General features: G+C 43.8%; 1 protein-coding gene and 1 non-coding gene across 3 annotated transcripts in view; both read right to left on the bottom strand.

Annotated features, from left to right (window-relative positions):
• Nucleotides 1–19,877, bottom strand: part of BBS9 (Bardet-Biedl syndrome 9) — a 478,097-nt gene that overhangs the window by 232,325 nt on the left and 225,895 nt on the right. For both annotated transcript variants that reach the window (XM_038771136.1, XM_038771144.1), the window contains exon 19: nt 15,659–15,811. In XM_038771136.1, coding sequence (XP_038627064.1) covers nt 15,659–15,811 — 153 coding nt within the window. The remainder of the gene's footprint in view (nt 1–15,658; nt 15,812–19,877) is intronic.
• LOC119925093 lies at nt 16,339–16,476 on the bottom strand. Its single transcript, XR_005449762.1, has one exon. It is a non-coding gene; the product is annotated as a small nucleolar RNA SNORA7 (small nucleolar RNA).

Here is a 19,877-nt window from a genome sequence, read left to right as displayed (position 1 = left end):
GAGGACCTGGGTTCTAATCCCAGCCACTTCATTCATTCATTCAATCGTATTTAGTGAGCGCTTACTGTGTGCAGAGCACTTGGGAAGTACAAGTCGGTAACATATAGAAATGGTCCCTACCCAACAACGGGCTCACTGTCTAGAAGGGGGAGACAGACGACAAAACAAAACACGCAGACAGCCACTTGTCTGCTGTGTGATCTTGGGCAAGTTACTTCACTTCTCTGTGCCTCAGCCTATAAAATGGGGATGAAGACTGTGCACGCCTCACATGAGACATGGATTGTGTCCAGCCTGATTAGCATGCATCAGCCCCACTTCTTAGTACAGTGTCTGGCACATGCTAAGCCTTTGACAAATATCATTTAAAAATTGAAAAGAGCACAAATAAACAGGGAGAGCAGAGTAAATGCCTTAAATACACATTAAGAACTTAACAATCAAACAATGTCGACTGTAATTTTCCAAAGAAAATAATGTAAAACATAATCATCTATTCTCAAGATCCAGAACTGATGAAAAAAAAACATTGATATTAGAAATTGATCTTAATGTGTCTTCTGGATGAAACTCACAATAAATATAAATGACATGATTAAACAGCAATGTAAATACATACTACTGATAATAAAATATCTTGGATTAGGCATTTTATGTGGACATTTGGAAATACTTCATTTTTACAGTGTTATCTTTTACATTCTATTCAGCAAAAAGAGATCTGAGGCTAACTTACTAAAGATGGATCATTTTATCTAATGCCAAACAGAGAACAAATGGCTATTTAAATGAGCTGTTACTCTTTAAGTCAACAAACGTGCTTCAGAAATTAAAAGGGGAGAAAGCAGACAGTGTGAAAGGAGGGAGCTGTTTGAGCCAAGGTAAACATTGCATTGGGGCAAAACCAATTATTATCATAAGCAAGATTGCTGGCTAAGAAATACTGAAGTTAGAATTCAACAACGTTCCTGCAAGTGAGTTCCAAATGAGGAGCGCAAGAGCAAGGGATCCCTGTATAGTGAAACATAATTTAAATAGGGGAAAAATAAAGATGATTAATAAAGAACACCTATAAACAGCTTTCTTTGGGCTCGGAGATGATACTAGTGATGGCAAAAGTTTTATCGATAAGTGGCCAAAGACCAGTCAATGCATGACTGACAATCCCTTCCTCACCTCATCCAAGTAAAGATGACCCCTTGCTGCCCCGCTGTGTTTGCTACATCAACGCCTGGCACCGTTTTCATTTTTCCCTCCTAGTGTCAAAGTTTTCCCAAGGCTTCTGGGCTTCATCCCACTTTGCCATTCATCGTATTTTGAATTGCTTCTGCCACTGTCTTCAAACCTATCTCAGCAGGTGCCTGAGAATGGCAATATTAACAAGCAAAAGTAGTCTCTCCTACCAACACACCTGAAATTCCCTGCACTCAATTGGTAAAAATTTCTACCGACATCTTTACGCTTATAAATCCGAGTGTTAATTTTTGTTACTCAGAATTCACGTATTTCAACCAACCCAAGCTATAGCTAGACTTCCTTATTCTTTGCTCCTTGTCATATGACTTGGTCTTATAAAAACATTCTTTTTAGTACAGTACTAAAGTACTAAGTACTGTGCTACAGTACTTAGTACAGTGCTCTGCACACAGTAAGCGCTTAATAAATATGATTGATTGATTCTTTTTAAAACAGAAGCAAAAAGGACATTGTGTTGCATTTGGAAATGCTCAGGACACAAATATTCACGGAAACGCAAAGCGGCATCCGACATAATTACCTCGAACTCTCATGAAAGCGTTGCATTTTTTTCTTTTGTTGTCAGAAAAGATTATGTAACCTCCAAGGGTTAAACAGCTCTTCCATTCCCCCAGAAGGGGACAAGGGGGAGGGAGGGGCCCTATGGATTGTTTCAGTTGCCAATCTACAATTACATCTGTTCAGGGGTTCCATTTCCAAGAGACTAATACAAAAGGAATAATTTACCCTAGACAAGATTAAACAGGAAGGCAGATAACACTGCCAAGAGAGAGGCTCACCATTACAGACAATTGGAGTCCACTTATACGGTTTTTCCTCATTACCGACACAGAGATAAGTTTTCCATTTCCTCAAATGGGCCCATTAACAGTTTTATTATAGCATCGGATACATCCTCCTGCTGGGTACATCTTCAAGGACTAATGAGAAAAAGATCAAACGCCAGGTAGAAATAAAGTTGAACAACAGAATTGGGCACAATTCGGGCTCAGCACGCTAACTATTTTCACATGAAAGCCCGTGCCAAGAGGGAGATCGGATGCCGGAATCAAATTCAACTTGCATTCTAAGATCTGGGTAGATTTTCCATTTGATACAGCAATCAGAACAGGAAATGCACAGCGCATGGGTGGGGACGGGGGAAAAGCCATTACCTTTGCACATACTGTTTTGGGGGCAGGAAGGGTAGCTTAAGTTGCCCCTTTCACCTCTTGACCCCTGTCAGCTGGGGCTGGAAACTTTGCAAGTGCCCCAGGGCTGGTGAGGGTGGGCATAGGGGGTCCTGGCAGGGCAGACTAGAGCTGGAGGTGTGAGCCTGGGTCCTTGCAGTACAACTGAGGCTGGGATCTCTGCAACCCACGTGGAAGCTGGTCATGGGCTGGAAAATTTGCAGCCCCAAAGTGGGAAGAGGACTCTGTGATGGGAATGGGGACGGGGGTCTCGGCCGTGCCAATGGGGGTTGGAGCCTTGGGACTGCATGTTTGAATGGGTCTACTCTTCAGTATCTAACACCGTCCTAAGCATTTGGGTAAATACGATTTAATCAGGTTGGACACAGTCCATATCCCACGCGGGGCTCACCTTCTAAGTAGGCAGGAGAACGGGAAATGAATCCCCACTTTACAGTTGAGGAAACTGAAGCACGGAAAAGTCAAGTGACTTGCTCAAGGTCACACAGCAGGCAAGTGGTGGAGCTGGAATTAGAACCCAGGTCCTTTGATTCCCAGGCCCGGAGTCTTTCCACTAGGTCACACTGATTCCCCGTCAGTAGAGGCAGGTTGTTTTTGTGGTGTCAGTAGCCAAGGCCATGGCTAGCAATTCCTGGCCCAAGAATGGAGGTGGTGATGTGATTCCACAGAGTACTCACCAATCAATCAATAAATTAAACAATCAGTGGGAAATGCCGGGCACTTACTGTGTGCAGAGAACTCTCCTATGTGTTTGGGGGAGTGGATGGACATGATCACAGCCCTCAGCGAGCTTACAGTCTAGCAGGGTAGACAAATAGTAAAACAAATTTCAGTTAAGGTAAATAACTGAATATAAAGATACACACAAATGTGCAGTGTGAGATAGGAGTGGAGTGAGAAACTGTTTCAAGGATGGGACGAAGTGAGTGGGTGAGGCAGATGGGAGATGAATAAGGTAGCGGGGATTAGAGCGTAATCAGGGAAGACTTCCTGGAGAAGATAAGATTTTAGAAGGGCTTTGAAGATGGGCAGAGTGGTGGTCTAGAGGATACGTAGGGGGAGGGACAATGAGGAGATCAGTATTGGAGGGCCAAAGTGTGCGGGCTGGGTTGCGAAGGGACAGGTGTAAGGAAAAGCAAGAGGACAGAGCTGACTGAATGCCTTAAATCCAATGGTGAGGGGCTTCTGCTTGAACCGGAGATGGATGGGCAAACGTTGGAGTCAGTGGGGATTGGGGGCACGCGCGTGTTTTAGAAAAAGTATCTGCGCAGCAGAGGGCAGAGGAGTGAGGTTGGGCGTTATGGAGATCAGAAAGGAGGAGAGAAGCAGTGTGGCTTAGTGGAAAGAATACCAGCCTAGGATTCAAAAGACCTGGGTTCTAATCCCAGCTCAGCCACGTGCCTGCTGTGTGAACCTGGGCAAGTCACTCGGCTTCTCTACTCAGTTTTCCCAGCAGTAAAATGGGGTTTAAATCCTACTCCCTCCAATGAACCCCATGTGGGACAGGGACTACAACCTAATTATCTTGTACCTATCCCCACACTTAGTACAGTGTTCGGCACATCGTAAGAACTTAATAAGTACCATAAAAAACTAAAGGTTGATGCAGTGATCGAGATGGAATACGAGAACGCCAAGACCATGGCTGCCTTCCCCACAGCACCTGTATATATGTATATATGTTTGTACATATTTATTACTCTATTTATTTATCTATTTATTTTACTTGTACATATCTATTCTATTTATTTTATTCTGTTAGTATGTTTGGTTTTGTTCTCTGTCTCCCCCTTTTAGACTGTGAGCCCACTGTTGGGTAGGGACTGTCTCTATATGTTGCCAAATTGTACTTCCCAAGCGCTTAGTACAGTGCTCTGCACACAGTAAGCGCTCAATAAATACGATTGATGATGATGATGATGGGGCAGGGAAGAGGCCAACGTGTGCGGAGCTTCTCCTCACGAGGGCTGAAGTGTTGGAGATGGGAGCTGAACCCCCCAGCCACTGTTCACACTCACTGCCAGGCCTTGGGGAGAACCAAGGGGATATGGTGGTATGGTGGAGGAAGAAGAGAAAGAGGGAGAAGGAGATCTTCTAGACTGCGAGCCCGCTGTTGGGTAGGGACCGTCTCTATATGTTGCCAACTTGTACTTCCCAAGTGCTTAGTACAGTGCTCTGCACACAGTAAGCGCTCAATAAATATGATTGAATGAATGAATGTACAAGAAAAAGGTGAGGAAGAAGTAGGAAGAAGCAGGAGGAGGAGAAGGAAAGGAATTTTCAGTTTCTCCTCTGTCTTCTCTTCCATTCTACCCTCAATTCCTCCCTTTCGTCTCATTCTTTCCTCCTTGGTTCCCTGAAACTGTCCTCTTCTGGTTCTTCTCCTACCTCTCTGGCCTCTCCTTCTCAGTTCTTGCACGGCCTCCTCCTCTGCCTCCCACCTCCAAACTGCGAAAGTCCCTCAAGGCTCAGTTCTGGGTCTCCTTCTATTCCCCAGCTATGCCCTCTCCCTTGGGTAACTCATTCACTCCCATGGCTTCAACTACCATCTCTACAGAGATGATTCCCAGATCTACCTCTCCAGCCCTGACCTCTCCTTCTCTGCAGTCTCACATTTCCTCGTGCCTTCAGGACCTGTCTACTGGAATATCGTGGTGACACCTCAAACTGAACGTGTCCAAAGCAGAACTCCTCATCTTCCCATTCAAACTCTGTCCTCCCCATGACCTTCCCATCACTGTAAGATAGCACCAACACCAACCTGTCTCAAAAACCCTTAACTTTGGTTTTATCTTTGACTCATCTCTCTCATTCAACCCACGGTTTCAATCTATCACCAAATCCTGTTCATTCAACCTTCACAATATCATTAAAATCTGCCATTTCCTCTCCACCCAAACTTCTATCATGTTGATCCAAGCCCTATCCTATTTTGACTAATTCATCGACCTCCCTGCTGGCCTCCCTGCCTCCTGGCTTTCCCCACTCGAGTCCCTACTTTACTCTGCTGCCCTTATCCTTTTTCTGCAGAAACGTTCAGGCCATGTTTCCCCACTCCTCAGGACCCTCCAATGGGTGCTTCTCCACTGCCATATCAAACAGAAACTCCTTACCATCAGCTTTAAAGCACTCTATCACACTGCTCCCTCCTACCTTACTTCTCAGATTTCTTACTACAATCTAGACCACACACTTCACTCCTCTAATGCCAACGTACTCACTGCACCTCAATCTTGTGTCTCTGTCTCCAACTCCTCTTCCACATCCTGCCCCTGTCCTGGAATGTCCCTCCCTCTTCATATCCAACAGTTGATCACTCTCCCCACCTTCAAAGCTTTATTCAAAGCACATCTCCTTCAAGAGGCCTTCCACTACTTTGCCCTCATTTCCTCTTCACCCACTCCCTTCTGCATCGCCCTTCTACTTGAATTAATACCCTTTATTCACCCCACCCTCAACTCCACAGTGCTTACACACATATCTGTAATTCATTTATTTAATGTCTGTCTCCCCATGTAGGCTGTAAAGCTCGTTGTGGACAGGGAATATGTCTACCAGCTTTATTTGGCTGCACTCTTCCGAGCACTTAGTGTAGTGCTCTGCACATGGTAAACACTCAATAAATGTGATTGACTGACTGCAGAGCACTGTACTGAGTAACTGGAAATAGTTGGTTAGACATGACTCTTGCCCAAAAGGAATTTATGGTCCACGGAGGGAGGAAAGGGGAACACATTAAAATGCACTGCAGATTTATGGTCCCCTCAGAGATCCACCCCCAAGTTTATCCACTTCTCACAAAATGATTTTCCCTGGCCCATCACCAGGTCCCTTTTTCCTAGTCCTAGGGTTAATGGCTGCAAATGTCAACGGGGCCCTCATGGTCCCCTTCATTCTGGAAACGCACGTATATGGAAGCACCAGAGCCAGGCTGTGGAAATGCTTCTGGGCTGCATGTTCAACACAAAAGCCTTCACCAACACCCTCCTCTTAACCTTCTCACTGTGCCTCGTTCTCACCTGTCCTGCCGTTGACCCCTGGCCCACGTCCTACCACTGGCTAGGACGCCCTGCCCTCCTCAAATCTGCCAATCACACTTCCCCCTTCAATGCCCTATGGAAGGCACACCTCCTCCAAGAGGACTTCCCAGACTAAGCCCCCCTTTTCCTCAGCTACCCCTCCCCTCCGCATCGCCCCGACTTGCTCCCCTCGCTCTACCCCCCTCTCCCCACCCCACAGCACTTGTGTATATATGTACATATCTATAATTCTATTTATTTATATTGATGCCTGTTTACTTGGTTTGAAGTCTGTCTCCCCTCTTCTAGACTTTAAGCCCAGTGTGGGCAGGGACTGTCTCTCTCTATTGCTGAATTGTACTTTCCAAGTGCTCTACACAGAGTAAGCGCTCAATAAACACGATTGAATGAATGAATGAATGAGCCTGTACATTCTCCCATTGTGATGGGCAGGTTACCATGGATCTAGTCTGCATTACCGTATTATTTCCCCCTCCCTATCACTCTACCAAACACTCGCTTCCTTTAAGCTGATAACAGAAGACTGATGGCTGATGATGAAACTGTTCATTTTGCCCTCCTGCTTAGACTGTGAGCTTCACATGGGACAGGACTGATTAACTTGCATCTACCCAAGCACTGAGTACAATGCTTGGCATTCATTCATTCACTGGCACATAGTAAGTACCTAGCAAATACCATTAACAACAAACACTGTTCCTCAGAATCAGGGAAGTGCAACAAGTGGACAATTACTTTGAAGACCCACATCCCTTCAGCCCAAGCAAGGATCTCCATCAGCCAATCGGAATTGAATTCCCTCATCAAATTTAGTCCAAGGAGGTTGAAAACATAATCAAGAAGGCTAATGTGTCCTTTGGAATACTCAGGGATAGGATAAAATACCAACACGGCATCAAGATGTAGACCAGATGGGGCAAGTGAGAGGTGCCACCGTGTTTTGCTTCTTTTGTACTTTCTCAAGCACTGAGTAGTATTTTGCACTCACTAAGAACTAAATGAAAACCACTGGTTGACTGATTAAGTCAAGGGATTGGCTAGGCGATGTTTGTAAAAAGGTCTTTGATCCTTCCTTCCAAGAAAGGGAAGATCTCTCCTGAAAAAGACCACTTCATCTGTTGTCTTTCATTGGGAAGTTTGGTTTCTTTCAGTACCACGAGGTTGGTTTCCTACCTGGCTACTCTACGGACACCAAGAACACTCCTCGTTCAACAATCGTGTTCCAAGCGTTCCAACCTTCCCCGATGCAAAAGCTATTTCCTTTGTGCTTGGGAGACTTTGGCTGGTGCTTGCCCCACTAGCCCATGGCTCCCTGGTCACAGTCCTCAGGTGAACCAGGTTTCGGTGCAAGTATTTTTAAACACACCCTTCCTAGCCCCCTTCCCATTTGGGGTGAGCAGCACGATCCTAAAAAGGGCTGCTTGGATTGACTGTACATATAAATACTAGAAGGAAGTTTTGGTTCAGCACAAAGTAGCAAGTAAAATTTTCAAACCACAGGATTTCTGTTTAAGCTTATTACCAATATGTCCCCTGTTTTGCAGAATAGAGGAACAAGCCAAGCGCCTTTCTAAAACATTAACTTCTATCAACTATTACATCACACATATGTTATCCAACACAATTAAGCTTTTAGCTCAATAAACATTTCCTCCTGTGCTTCAACAGAGGGTTAGTGTTCACACAGAATGAAAAACAGAAAACATAGAAGCATCAAAATACAACCTAAGTACATCAGCTAGCCCGTTTTCATTTACACAATCAATCAATCAATCCTGCTTGAACTAGCTCACATGTGTGGAAAACTTATCGCATGAAAGCAAACTTATTTTCCGGGGATTTTCTATCATGTGCAATCACCATTAGTCATTCAAAAAGAAAGTGATCAGCTAAACCGAGTGACAAACTGCATCCTCCCATTTTCTGAAACTAAAGTCTCGAGGGTCATTTGTCTTTGAGCAATCTTCCACAACGTTTGGTACATCTTTTATGAAGATGCGTAAACCACGAATGGGGTCTAATTGCTTGTTTGTCCAAGCACATATGTTTTCTCTTTCTATCCATGGATTTCCAGAATTGATGCTAAGACGAATGATGTGCCATCTATATTGCAGCTGATGCTTTAGGTTGTTGCTATCTGACACCCAAATGAAACTGATGAGATTTTGTTGTTGTTGTTGAGAAAATTAAATTAGGACTTTTTCTTCATTATGTCACTGTTTCTGTAATCCTTAGACTTATGGATTTTATCTCAAAAAATTTTGAAATCTTTGACTACATACAATTATCAACATCCATTTATCATGTTATCATTGACTAAGTAGGCTCTAACACTACCCGCCTGGTTGTACGAGAAATAATTTAATGATCATGATGTGTGGCCTACTGGATAGAGCACAGGTCTGGGAGCCGGAAGGGCCTGGGTTCTAATCCTGTCTCTGCCACTTGTCTGCTGTGTGATCTTGGGCAAGTCACTTTAATTCTCTGTGCCTAAGTTACCTCATCTGTAAAATGGGGATTAAGATTGTGAGCCATCTGTGGGACAGGGACCGTATCCAAACCCAATTATCTTGTATCTACCCCAGCGCTGAGAACAGTGCCTGGCTCACAGTAAGCGCTTAACGGATACTATTATTATTATTATATTAATTCAAGTAATGAAAATAAAGAGCATCAGACTTGAAACTCTGCAGACCAAAAACTGATTCTAATTGGAAGGGAACTGTGAATTCTTAAAAGTATAAGAAAGTATGAAGATAGCTCCAAAAGTTTGAAACAAAAAGGAAGGTCTAATTTGAATTTTCAATGTATTACTTTCTGCTTCAAAAAATCAAATTAAAAAGTCCTCTGGTGACTCCACATTTGTTCTAATATTGTATCCCTAAGATCTAAAGGAATACAATCTTTTCAGAATGAACTCTCCACAGAAAGTCTTGTATTGTATTCTGAACACATTCATCTTTCTCTCATTCATCTCCCAAGTACATAATCGTAGAGCCCCTATTACAAACCAATGCACACAACTTCTCAAGTGATTTTTTTTTTTTACCAATGTCACCTCTAAGTCATGCACAGCATAAAATGACAAGATAGGACCATGAATAACAAGTTCTTGAAACACACGCATTCAGTAAATATTCAAATACCGTGTTTGGCTCGGTCAGATATGTGAAGTCTAGGTGTAGCTACTCCACCTTTTAGTACATGATTTGGCACTTTAATCATTTAATAAAGACCATCATTATTATTCTTGTTGAAAAGAATGGATACACAAGCCCCTGCCATTGGAAGAGAGTACTACACAGAAGGAAGGCAGAAGAAACACTTCAAAGATCCAATGTCTTAAATACTATAGCATGATTTTCTGTGGCCTAATATGATGAAGTCCATACCAAGTACTCAACTGTGGGTCACTTGCCATTTTGAGAAACAAGACTGAATATGAACATAAAATACGGACTTTTTCCTACAGTGAAAGTGGCTCCCAAGCCAGTTATTAGTCGAAGAAATTAGCAGAATTTAAAAAGAAAACTCCCTTGAGGTCCCCAAATTACATTTTACGAAAAATGTGCATGACTTTATCAATGGAATGTCTCCATAGTATCTATTACAAAGAAATTTGAAACTGTAAAGACTTCCATATTTTCTGTCTCCTTCATTCGTTTGTTTCCTACATTAATCATTATTTTCCATCTTGCCCCGGGGAAAATGACTAAATATGATGACATATAAATTACGGGCCTTAAATCTTTTTTCCACACAGACAACTGCGGACCTTTAACTTTCAGTTTTCCACTCTGAACTCGGTGAAAGAAAAATGAGAAAATTCTTCAAGCCTTAGCAATCTAACACTAGAACGGTAACGTGAGGCCAAACCAATGAAGCCTGGGTTGCCTTCCAAGCTGCCCTTTTAGGGACCAAAGGAAATGGGCCATTGACACAACACAAAATATCATTCATTTTACAGGATCCAGGAGAAACTGAAAAAAACTTCAGGAGAATGACTCTCTCTCTGACAGGTAGAATAGAGAAGAGCAAGTCAAACTTGATTCCCACAGAAAATCAGTTCCAATCAGATATTTTGAAGGAAGTTCTCAAGGGACACTAGAAGAACGACAGCTTCAGAAATCACCATTTTTCTACATGATTACTCCTCCAGCCAGACTCTGTAAGGAAGCTATGGAAGGTTCTTAAACCTCCAACCTACAGAGGCTACAGGTACTTGGTAAATCTAAGATCATACCATCTATTTCCCACATGTCTTCAGTCAAACAACTTAGAGCGGCTTTCTAAACTCCTAGATAGTGCTCCTAAGGATAGCACCTTACCCTGGATAGCACCCTGGACAGCGGCTACGGAGCCCACACTTTTTCTGATAGCCAGAATAAAGTCTAAAAATCATCATCATCATCGTCCTGGTATTTGTTAAGCACTTCCAGGCACTGTACTAAGTGCTGGAGTGGATAAAAACTAAATATGTTTTTATCTAAAACTCAATATGTCCAAGTCTAAACTCCTTATCTTCCCTCCCAAACCCTGCCCTCTCCCTGACTTTCCCATCTCTGTTGACGGCACTACCATCCTTCCCATCTCACAAGCCCGCAACCGTGGTGTCATCCTCGACTCCGCTCTCTCATTCACCCCTCACATCCAGTCCGTCACCAAAACCTGCCGGTCTCACCTCCGCAACATCGCCAAGATCCGCCCTTTCCTCTCCATCCAAACCACTACCTTGCTGGTTCAATCTCTCATCCTATCCCGACTGGAAGACTGCATCAGCCTCCTCTCTGATCTTTCATCCTCCTGTCTCTCCCCACTTCAGTCTATACTTCATGCTGCTGCCCGGATCATCTTTGTGCAGAAACACTCTGGGCCTGTTACTCCCCTCCTCAAAAATCTCCAGTGGCTGCCAGTCAACCTACGCATCAAGCAAAAACTCCTCACTCTCGGCTTCAAGGCTGTCCATCACCTCACCCCCTCCTACCTCACCTCCCTTCTCTCCTTCTACAGCCCAGCCCTCACCCTCCGCTCCTCTACCGCTAACCTCCTCACTGTATCTCGTTCTCACCCGTCCCACCGTCGACTCCCGGCCCACGTCCTCCCCCGGGCCTGGAATCATCATCATCATCAATCGTATTTATTGAGCGCTTACTATGTGCAGAACACTGTACTAAGTGCTTGGGAAGTACAAATTGGCAACACAGAGACAGTCCCTACCCAACAGTGGGCTCACAGTCTAAAAGAATGCCCTCCCTCTGCACATCCGCTAAGCTAGCTCTCTTCCTCCCTTCAAAGCCCTACTGAAAGCTCACCTCCTCCAGGAGGCCTTCCCAGACTGAGCCCCCTTTTTTCTCTCCTCCTCCCCATCCCCCCCGCCCTACCTCCTTCCCCTCCCCACAGCACCTGTATATATGTTTGTACAGATTTATTACTCTATTTATTTTACTTGTACATATTTACTATTCTATTTATTTTGTTAATGATGTGCATCTAGCTTTATTTCTATTTATTCTGATGACTTGACACCTGTCCACATGTTTTGTTTTGTTGTCTGTCTCTCCCTTCTAGACTGTGAGCCCACTGTTGGGTAGGGACTGTCTCTATATGTTGCCAACTTGTACTTCCCAAGTGCCCAAGAGCACAGTAAGCACTCAATAAATACGATTGATTGAATGAATGAATGAATAAAAGCAAATTGGGTTGAACACAGTCTCTGTCCCACAATGGGTTCACAGTCTTAATCCCCAGTTTACAGATGAGGGAACTGAGGCACAGAGAAGTAAAGTGACTCCTCCAAGGCCACAAAGCAGACAGGTGGCGGAGCCAGGATTAGAACCCACGTCCTCTGATTCCCAGGCCCAGGCTTATCCACTGGGCCATACAGCTTCTCAATTCACTTCTACACAGACATACAAAATCCACATCTCTCCACACCATTCTGCTCCAAAAACAGGCAAGCAGATGACTACTTCCAAATTTAACCTGAAAAGGGATGCATTGAGATAAACCTGACTGAGCTCAAATGTTGTTTTGTGTGGGTTTTGTTTTTTTTTTTATCAGAAGACAATATATGACCCGTGTTTTTATTTGTATCTGCAGTTGAACAAGCTGGGATGGATCACGGGAAGTTCCCTAGGCTTTGTCACTCAAACAGCAACCAAAGTCCAAGAATCAGTCATTCACAAATTGCTCTTATACAGATGACTGAGTCTAGAAGCTTACACCCAAGAACGCATTCAAATGGCTCTAAACCAACTCATCGAATCATCCAGCCGATGGTAAGTCTTACGCAAGTCAAGGTGATATATCAGTCTGCAAAGAAGAAGCCATACATATAACCAGGAATGTACACTGGGAACACAGAGCTAAACATTGCCACAGAAATCTGCTTCAAAGGCAGCAGCAGCCCAAGGAAGTGAAAGACCGATGAAGAATTTGAGCACAACCCTTACTACAGGAATGATGAATGCCGTCCCTCTGAGAAGACTTCCTCAACAGGAGAAACAGCATGGCTTAGTAGACAGAACACGGGAGTCATGGGTTTTAATCCCGGCTCTGGCACTTGTCTGCTCTGTGACTTTGGGAAAGTCACTTCACTTCTCTGGGCCTCGGTTCCCTCATCTCTAAAATGGGAATTGAGAGTGTGAGCCCAATAAGGGACAGGGACTGGGTCCAATATGATTAATTTGAATCTACCCCAGTGCATGGAACAGTGCTTGGCCCATGGCAAGCGCTTAACAAGTACCATAATTATAGTTATTATTATTGTTGTTGTTGATATTATTATCAGTGGACATAAACAAATGGGAAATAGGCACCTAGACAGGTAGGCAGACAGACAGACTAGCTAGCTAGCTAAGGGAGGAGGAAAAGAGAAAGGGAAAAAGAGAAAAGGATATAGACAGAAGATAGAAAAGATAGTGCTCTGCACATAGTAAGCGCTCAATAAATACGATTGATGATGATATACGCAGTTGATCAATGATATTTACTGAGCATTTAATGCATGCAGAGCACTGTATTAAACGCTGGGGAGAATACAAGTCCATAGAGTTGCTAGACATATTCCCCCGCTTACCACAAGCTTGCAATCCAGAGGGGGATACAGGCATTAACATAAATAAGTAATTTACGGATATGTGAATTAGTGCTTTGGGGCCGAGGGAGAGGTGAATATCAAATGTCCAAAGGGTATAGGTCTAAGTGCAGTAATATGTGGATGGTGGGCAATGATCACATTTACCAATGTTGTTATATTTTACTTCCCAAGTGCTTAGTATAGTGCTCTGTACACAATAAGTATTCAACAAATACTACTGATTGGTTGCTATCTGTGATAACTAGATATAGTGAACTATACTAGTCAAAGATAATGAATATGAAGTAGAAATAGACATAAGTTGAAAGTGGCAACCAGGTGACTCTTTAGAACTGAACATATTCAAGCAATGCCCATGTTTAAGCAAAGTTTTGCCCAATTTTATAGTGTTAATAAAACCAGGTGGGGAAACTGTTCTTCCTGAAAGGAAGAATTAAATTCTATTTTAAAATTCTATTTTAATTTAAAAAAACAGGGTATAAAGAAACTGAACAGTATTAGTTGCCTTGAATGATTCACCTACATCCCTTCAAAACATGGTTCAGCTGTTCTTTAATTTTCAAAATACACTAGGGATTCTTTTCTCCTCATATTACTGGAAAACCGACGCCGGCTTAAGTTTTGGTGATAACTGCCGAAAAATCATGCAAAATTACCCAAATCTTGCATTTGCCATACATAAATTCTCAAAATGTGTTATGCAAAGTAGATGTCACATGTTTAATATAAAACAAATCCTTTCAAACAAATTGTTAACATTTTGTCTGCATGATATTGCCAAGTGATTTGAGGAATATTTAGACAGCCTAATTCTCTGGTCCCTGACATGATTAACTCTCATGAATTTCAGACTAATTCCAAGATGGGAAATCGGGGTTCCAAATAGCCTAAGGCTAAGCATAGCTCATTTCAACAAAAGTAGTTCATTAAAGCCATCCTACTAAGTATGTTTGGGTTTAAAGCATTATTTCCCATATTGTTTAGCAAATATCTTCACCATGAGAGCAAAAATAAAGGAAAAGCTCTAAGTTGTTTTTTTTTAGTGTTCCTGGGGAGACAGAAACTAAATCACAACTATCATTCATATTTGTGGACACATCACTAAATCAATCAGTGGCATTTATTGAGTGCTTACTTTGTACAGAGCACTGTACTAAGGGTTTGGGAGAGTTCAACAAAGTAAACATGATCCCTGCCTTCCAAGACCTTAGAAACTAGTGAAGAGGGGACAGGAGGAGGGGGAGATACATCAAAATAAATGAAAGGAAGGGGAATTATAGATGTATGTCATCTGTGCTCTTGGATCTTGACCCTTTGGACACTTGGTATTCAGCCCACCCTCAGCCCACAGCACTTAAGCATGTATCTGTAAAGTACTTATTCATATTAACATCTGTCTCCCCTTCTAGACTGTAAGCTCCTCATGGGCAGAAAATGTGTCTACCAACTCTGTTGTATTACACTCTCCCAAATGCTTAGTACAGTGCTCTGCATACGGTAAGCACAAGGAAGGAAGGAAGGAAGGAAGGAAAGGAAGGAAGGAAGGAAAGGAAGGAAAGGAAGGAAAGAAGGAAGGAAGGAAGGAAGGAAGGAAGGAAGGAAGGAAGGAAGGAAGGAAGGAAGGAAGGAAGGAAGGAAGGAAGGAAGGAAGGAAGGAAAGGAAGGAAAGGAAGGAAAGGAAGGAAAGGAAGGAAAGGAAGGAAGGAAGGAAAATACAATGACTGAGAATGAATAGGTTCAGCAATAGAAGGAGGGAGGCCCTTAAAAGTGTTGATAAACTTCAAATCCCTGGGAGATCAGCCAGGGAAGCAATCAGTGTCAGAGATTCAGGGAAGGAAAAGACCAGCAAAGAAGCAAACTGGTGCTATTACTCTGCCTTTTGCCAATCTCACATCTACCTCACGGTGATGAAGCAGAGCTAGTGATCGCCTCCATGCACACTGATGGGGCCCAGCCACATCAGGGTGCTTCTTCCAAAGTGAGTGCCTTGGAGTCACTGAAGGATTTGAGCATGCATGGAAAGAACACAGCCTGCACAAAGACAATCAAACAGCTGGAAGAGGGGCACTGACCTGCCTGTATGTTCCATCCAACAGGGTATCCAGGTGTTGGAGAGGAGCGGGAGTTTTATCCTTGAATCTTGTCAGCAGTCGACGTTCAATGGCTCTGAACTGTACGGCTCTTTCTGACAACAGTTCTTCTAATTTTTCACCATTCAGCCGCAGCTACAATCGAAAGAATTTCAAAACCACAGATGAACGGGGATGATCCCTCCTAATTAGACTGCGAGCCCAACGTGGGACAAGGGCTGTCCAAGCTGATTGACTCGTATCTACCCCAGTGCTTTGAATGGTGCTTGAAACATAGTAAGCACTTAAATACTATAATAATAATATTATTATTATTACTCATTATCATGTCAATTGCTAGAGTACCTACCTTTCTGAGACATGTCTGAAGGAAAAGGGAAGATACAGAGTGGTATCAGTGAGCTATATTATTAATCAAGTAATGGCCTCTGGCTAGGACGTGTCTTATGTTGTCGAGTCGTCTCCGACCCATAGCGATGCCATGGACACATCTCTTCCAGAAAGTCCCACCTCCACCTGCAGTCGCTCTGGTAGTGTACCCATAGAGTTTTCTTGGTAAAAATACAGAAGAGATTTACCATTGCCTCCTTCCGTGCAGTAAACTTGAGTCTCTGCCCTCCATTCTCTCCCATGCTGCTGCTGCCCAGCAAGGATGAGTTTTGACTTGCAGCAGATTGCCTTCCACTCGCTAGCCACTGGCCAAGCTAGGAATGGAATGGGTAGGCCTCTGCGTGACTCTCCCTCCCATAGTCGAGACTGGTAGAGGACTGGAAATTCTCCAGGTGTGGCCCTGAGAGGGGCTCTAGTAAGGGAGCCTGTCTAAATTTTACCATAATGGGTAAAAAAAAAAAAATGATCTAGATTGAATTCTAGAAAAGCAAGTCCATGACAAACTGTCTTCATACAATTGATTTTCATAAATTGAAACCGGCCCATTGATGACTCCATCTGTTGCATATCTAAATGGGCAAATCCCTAGAAAAGGTAGGGGCAATCACTAGACTGTCTCTTCTACAGCTGGAGTGGAAGCTGTGCCAAGTAGAGTCCTAATTCCTGGCTCTGCACCTCTGATAGAGCATGGGCCTGGGAGCAAGAAGGTCCTGGGTTCTAATCCTGGCTCCGCCACATGTGTGCTGTGTGACCTTGGGCAAGTCACTTAACTTCTCTGGGCCTCATTTATCTCATGTGGAAAATGGGGATTAAGAGTGTGAGCCCCATGTGGGACAGGGATGTCCAACCTGATTAATTTATATCTACCCCAGTCTTGGTACATAATAAGCACTTACCTGATCACCTTGTATCCCCCTCAGCACTTAGAACAGTTCTTTGCACATAGTAAGTGCTTAACAAATACCATCATCATTATTATTATTATTATTAACAAGTTCCATAATCATCATTATTATTATTGTTATTATTATTATTCCCCAGTCTGAGGGAGTGCTCCAAGGCCCAGACTGATTTAGGACTGAATAAATCCCTTCACTGGAGTGGAAGAAGCTTCTCTCATCAGTTTCTCTGGCACATTGGACTTAACATTCACACATGGTTGGACTCTCCAATAGAACAGAGCAGTGAGTTACTCAAAAGCACATACAACTGTTTCAAGATGACAGTCTCAAAGACCTTCTTTGTGGTCTGTTGAGTCAAATGATCCAGCAATCATATTTCTTGAGCGCTTACTGTGTGCAGAGAACTGTACTAAGCGCTTGGGAGCGTACAAAGTAACAGTTGGAAGATAAGCTCACAGCCCCTTACCGTCTATTTGGGGGGCACAGATATTAATATAAATAACGTATGAATACTTACATTAGTACTGTGGGGTGAGGGTGGGGTGAAAAAGGGAGGAAATCCAAGAACAAGGACAAGGCAGAAGAGGGTGGGAGAAGAGGAAATGAGGGCTTAATCAGGGAGGGCTTCTTGGAGGAGATGTGTGTTTAAAAGTGGGGAGACTAATTTTCTGTTGGATACAAAGAGGGAGGGTGTACCGGGCCAGAGGCAGGATGTGGGGAAGAGGACGGCGGTGAGATGGGCGAGATCAAAGTACAATGAGTAGGTTAATATCAGAAGAGAAAAGTGTGAAGGGGTTGTAGCGGGAGAGCAGTGAGGTAAGGTAGGAGGGGGCAAGGTGATTGGGTGCTTTAAATCCGACGGTAAGGAGTTTCTGTTTGATGCGGAGGTGGATGGTTCTTGAAGCACTGGAAGAGTGGGGAAACATGGACTGGACTTTTTTCCTAGAAAATTAGTCTTGCTGGTGTATCCTTGCCATACTCACAGCCTTTCAGAGGGGCAGTTTCAGAGAGGTGTCTAGAGTTGGTATTAGTAGCTGGGGTACTTGGAAGTATCTTGCAGATTTCTTTATTCTCTTGCAGCCTGATACACTGATCTGTACATCCCCTAAAACCAGTAATGGTGGATGATATCTATGAGCCAACACTGTTCAGATAGTGAGCATAGCCACGTCCTTTTCATATTTGGTAGCCAAAAAATATAGTGGTGGGTGACTAGTGCTAGACATACTTGCTGAGCAGAAGCAAATCATCAATCGTATTTATTGAGTGCTTACTGTGTGCAGAGCACTGTACTAAGCGCAAATGACCCCTACGTAGCTTTCCATCTCCATGGGGTCCAATGACTTTTTTCCATAATTTGGCATCAGTTTTCTCCCGTGCATTGAAGTCTCACGGGGTGAATCAATCAGTGATATTTATTTAGCACTTACTATGGGCAGAGCTTAGGAGAGATCAATTCAACAGCATTTAGAGGGGGCCTGGCTCATGGGGGGCATCCCCGGTACAGAAAGGAGGGAGAAAAAGGCCCTCTTGCCATGCTGGGGCCTCTGTTTCCCTCTGGCCCCAGCCCCTTAGTAATAATAGTATGTGTTAAGCACTTACTATGTGGCAAGAACTGTTCCAAATCCTGAGTTACAAGTTAATCACAGACCCTGTCCCACATGGAGCTCCCAATCTTAATCCCCATTTTACAGATGAGATAACTGAGGCCCAGAGAATTGAAGTGACTTGCCCAAGGTCACACAGCAGACATATGGTGGAGCTGGAATTAGAACCCAGGTCCTTCTGACTCCCAAGCCCGTGCTCTATCCATTACGCCGCCCTGCCTGACCGGGCAGGCTTCACCTCTGACTCCCAGGGCAGAGGGTCACTGGCCGGGAAGGGGGGGCTTGTCACTCTCTGCATCCCCCGGAGGCAGGGCAAGGGGAACGGGGCGCAGCTGCACCAGGACAGATGGGGGAAATGCAAGCACACATGTGCACACACATGTGCATACCAACCAGGTATGTTGCCAACCTGTACTTCCCAAGCGCTTAGTACAGTGCTCTGCACACAGTAAGCGCTCGATAAATACGATTGACTGAATGAATGAATGAATGAAGCAGGACCACTGGAGGGGACAGTCTGGAGGATGAGCATTTTAAAGGTGGCTGAGTGGAAGGAACAAGAACAAGGAGTCAAGAAACCTGGGTTCGAGTCCCAGCTCTGCCTCTGTCATGCTGTGCCTCAGCTGTCCCTCCCCTTTCGTCCGTGAGCCCCATTTGGGACAGGGACTGTGTCTAAGCTGATTGCCTTGTCTCTTCCCCAGTGCTTAACACAGAGGAACTCACATAAATACCCTATCATTATTAATTAATTAATTAACGATGGTATTTGTTGAGTGCTTACTATGTGCCAAGCACTGTTTAAAGCACTGGGGGGATACAAGGTAATCAGGTTGTCCCATGTGGGGCTCACAGTCTTAATCCCCATTTTACAGATGAGGGAGCTGAGGCACGGAGAAGTTAACTGACTTGCCCAAAGTCACACAGCTGACACGTGGCGGAGCCGGGATTAGAACCCATGACCTCTGACTTCTGAGACCGGGCTCTTTCCATTGAGCCACACTGCTTCTCTGAACATTACTAAACATTAAACATTAATTATTAAAAATTATTTAACATTATTAAAAGATTGTTTCTTCATTAAGACACACGTGCTAATGATAGATTCAAACCACTTTAGCTTTAGAGGATGGTGGTTTTTAGAGAAACCATTCTCTAAATGACCAAAGTATTTTGCTGGGAATCCTTCAAAGGGTTCAACTAGCCAAGATTATCCCGGGGAAAGACATTATGTGTCCCTCAGCACAAGGTAACTGTCACTTTTACACTGTGAGCCCACTGTTGGGTAGGGACTGTCTCTATATG

The sequence above is a fragment of the Tachyglossus aculeatus genome, chromosome 2, assembly GCF_015852505.1.
Source record: "Tachyglossus aculeatus isolate mTacAcu1 chromosome 2, mTacAcu1.pri, whole genome shotgun sequence".
In the NCBI taxonomy this organism is placed as follows: Eukaryota; Metazoa; Chordata; class Mammalia; order Monotremata; family Tachyglossidae; genus Tachyglossus; species Tachyglossus aculeatus.
Note: the sequence above shows the minus strand (reverse complement) of the source record. Positions and strands in the feature narration are given on the sequence as shown.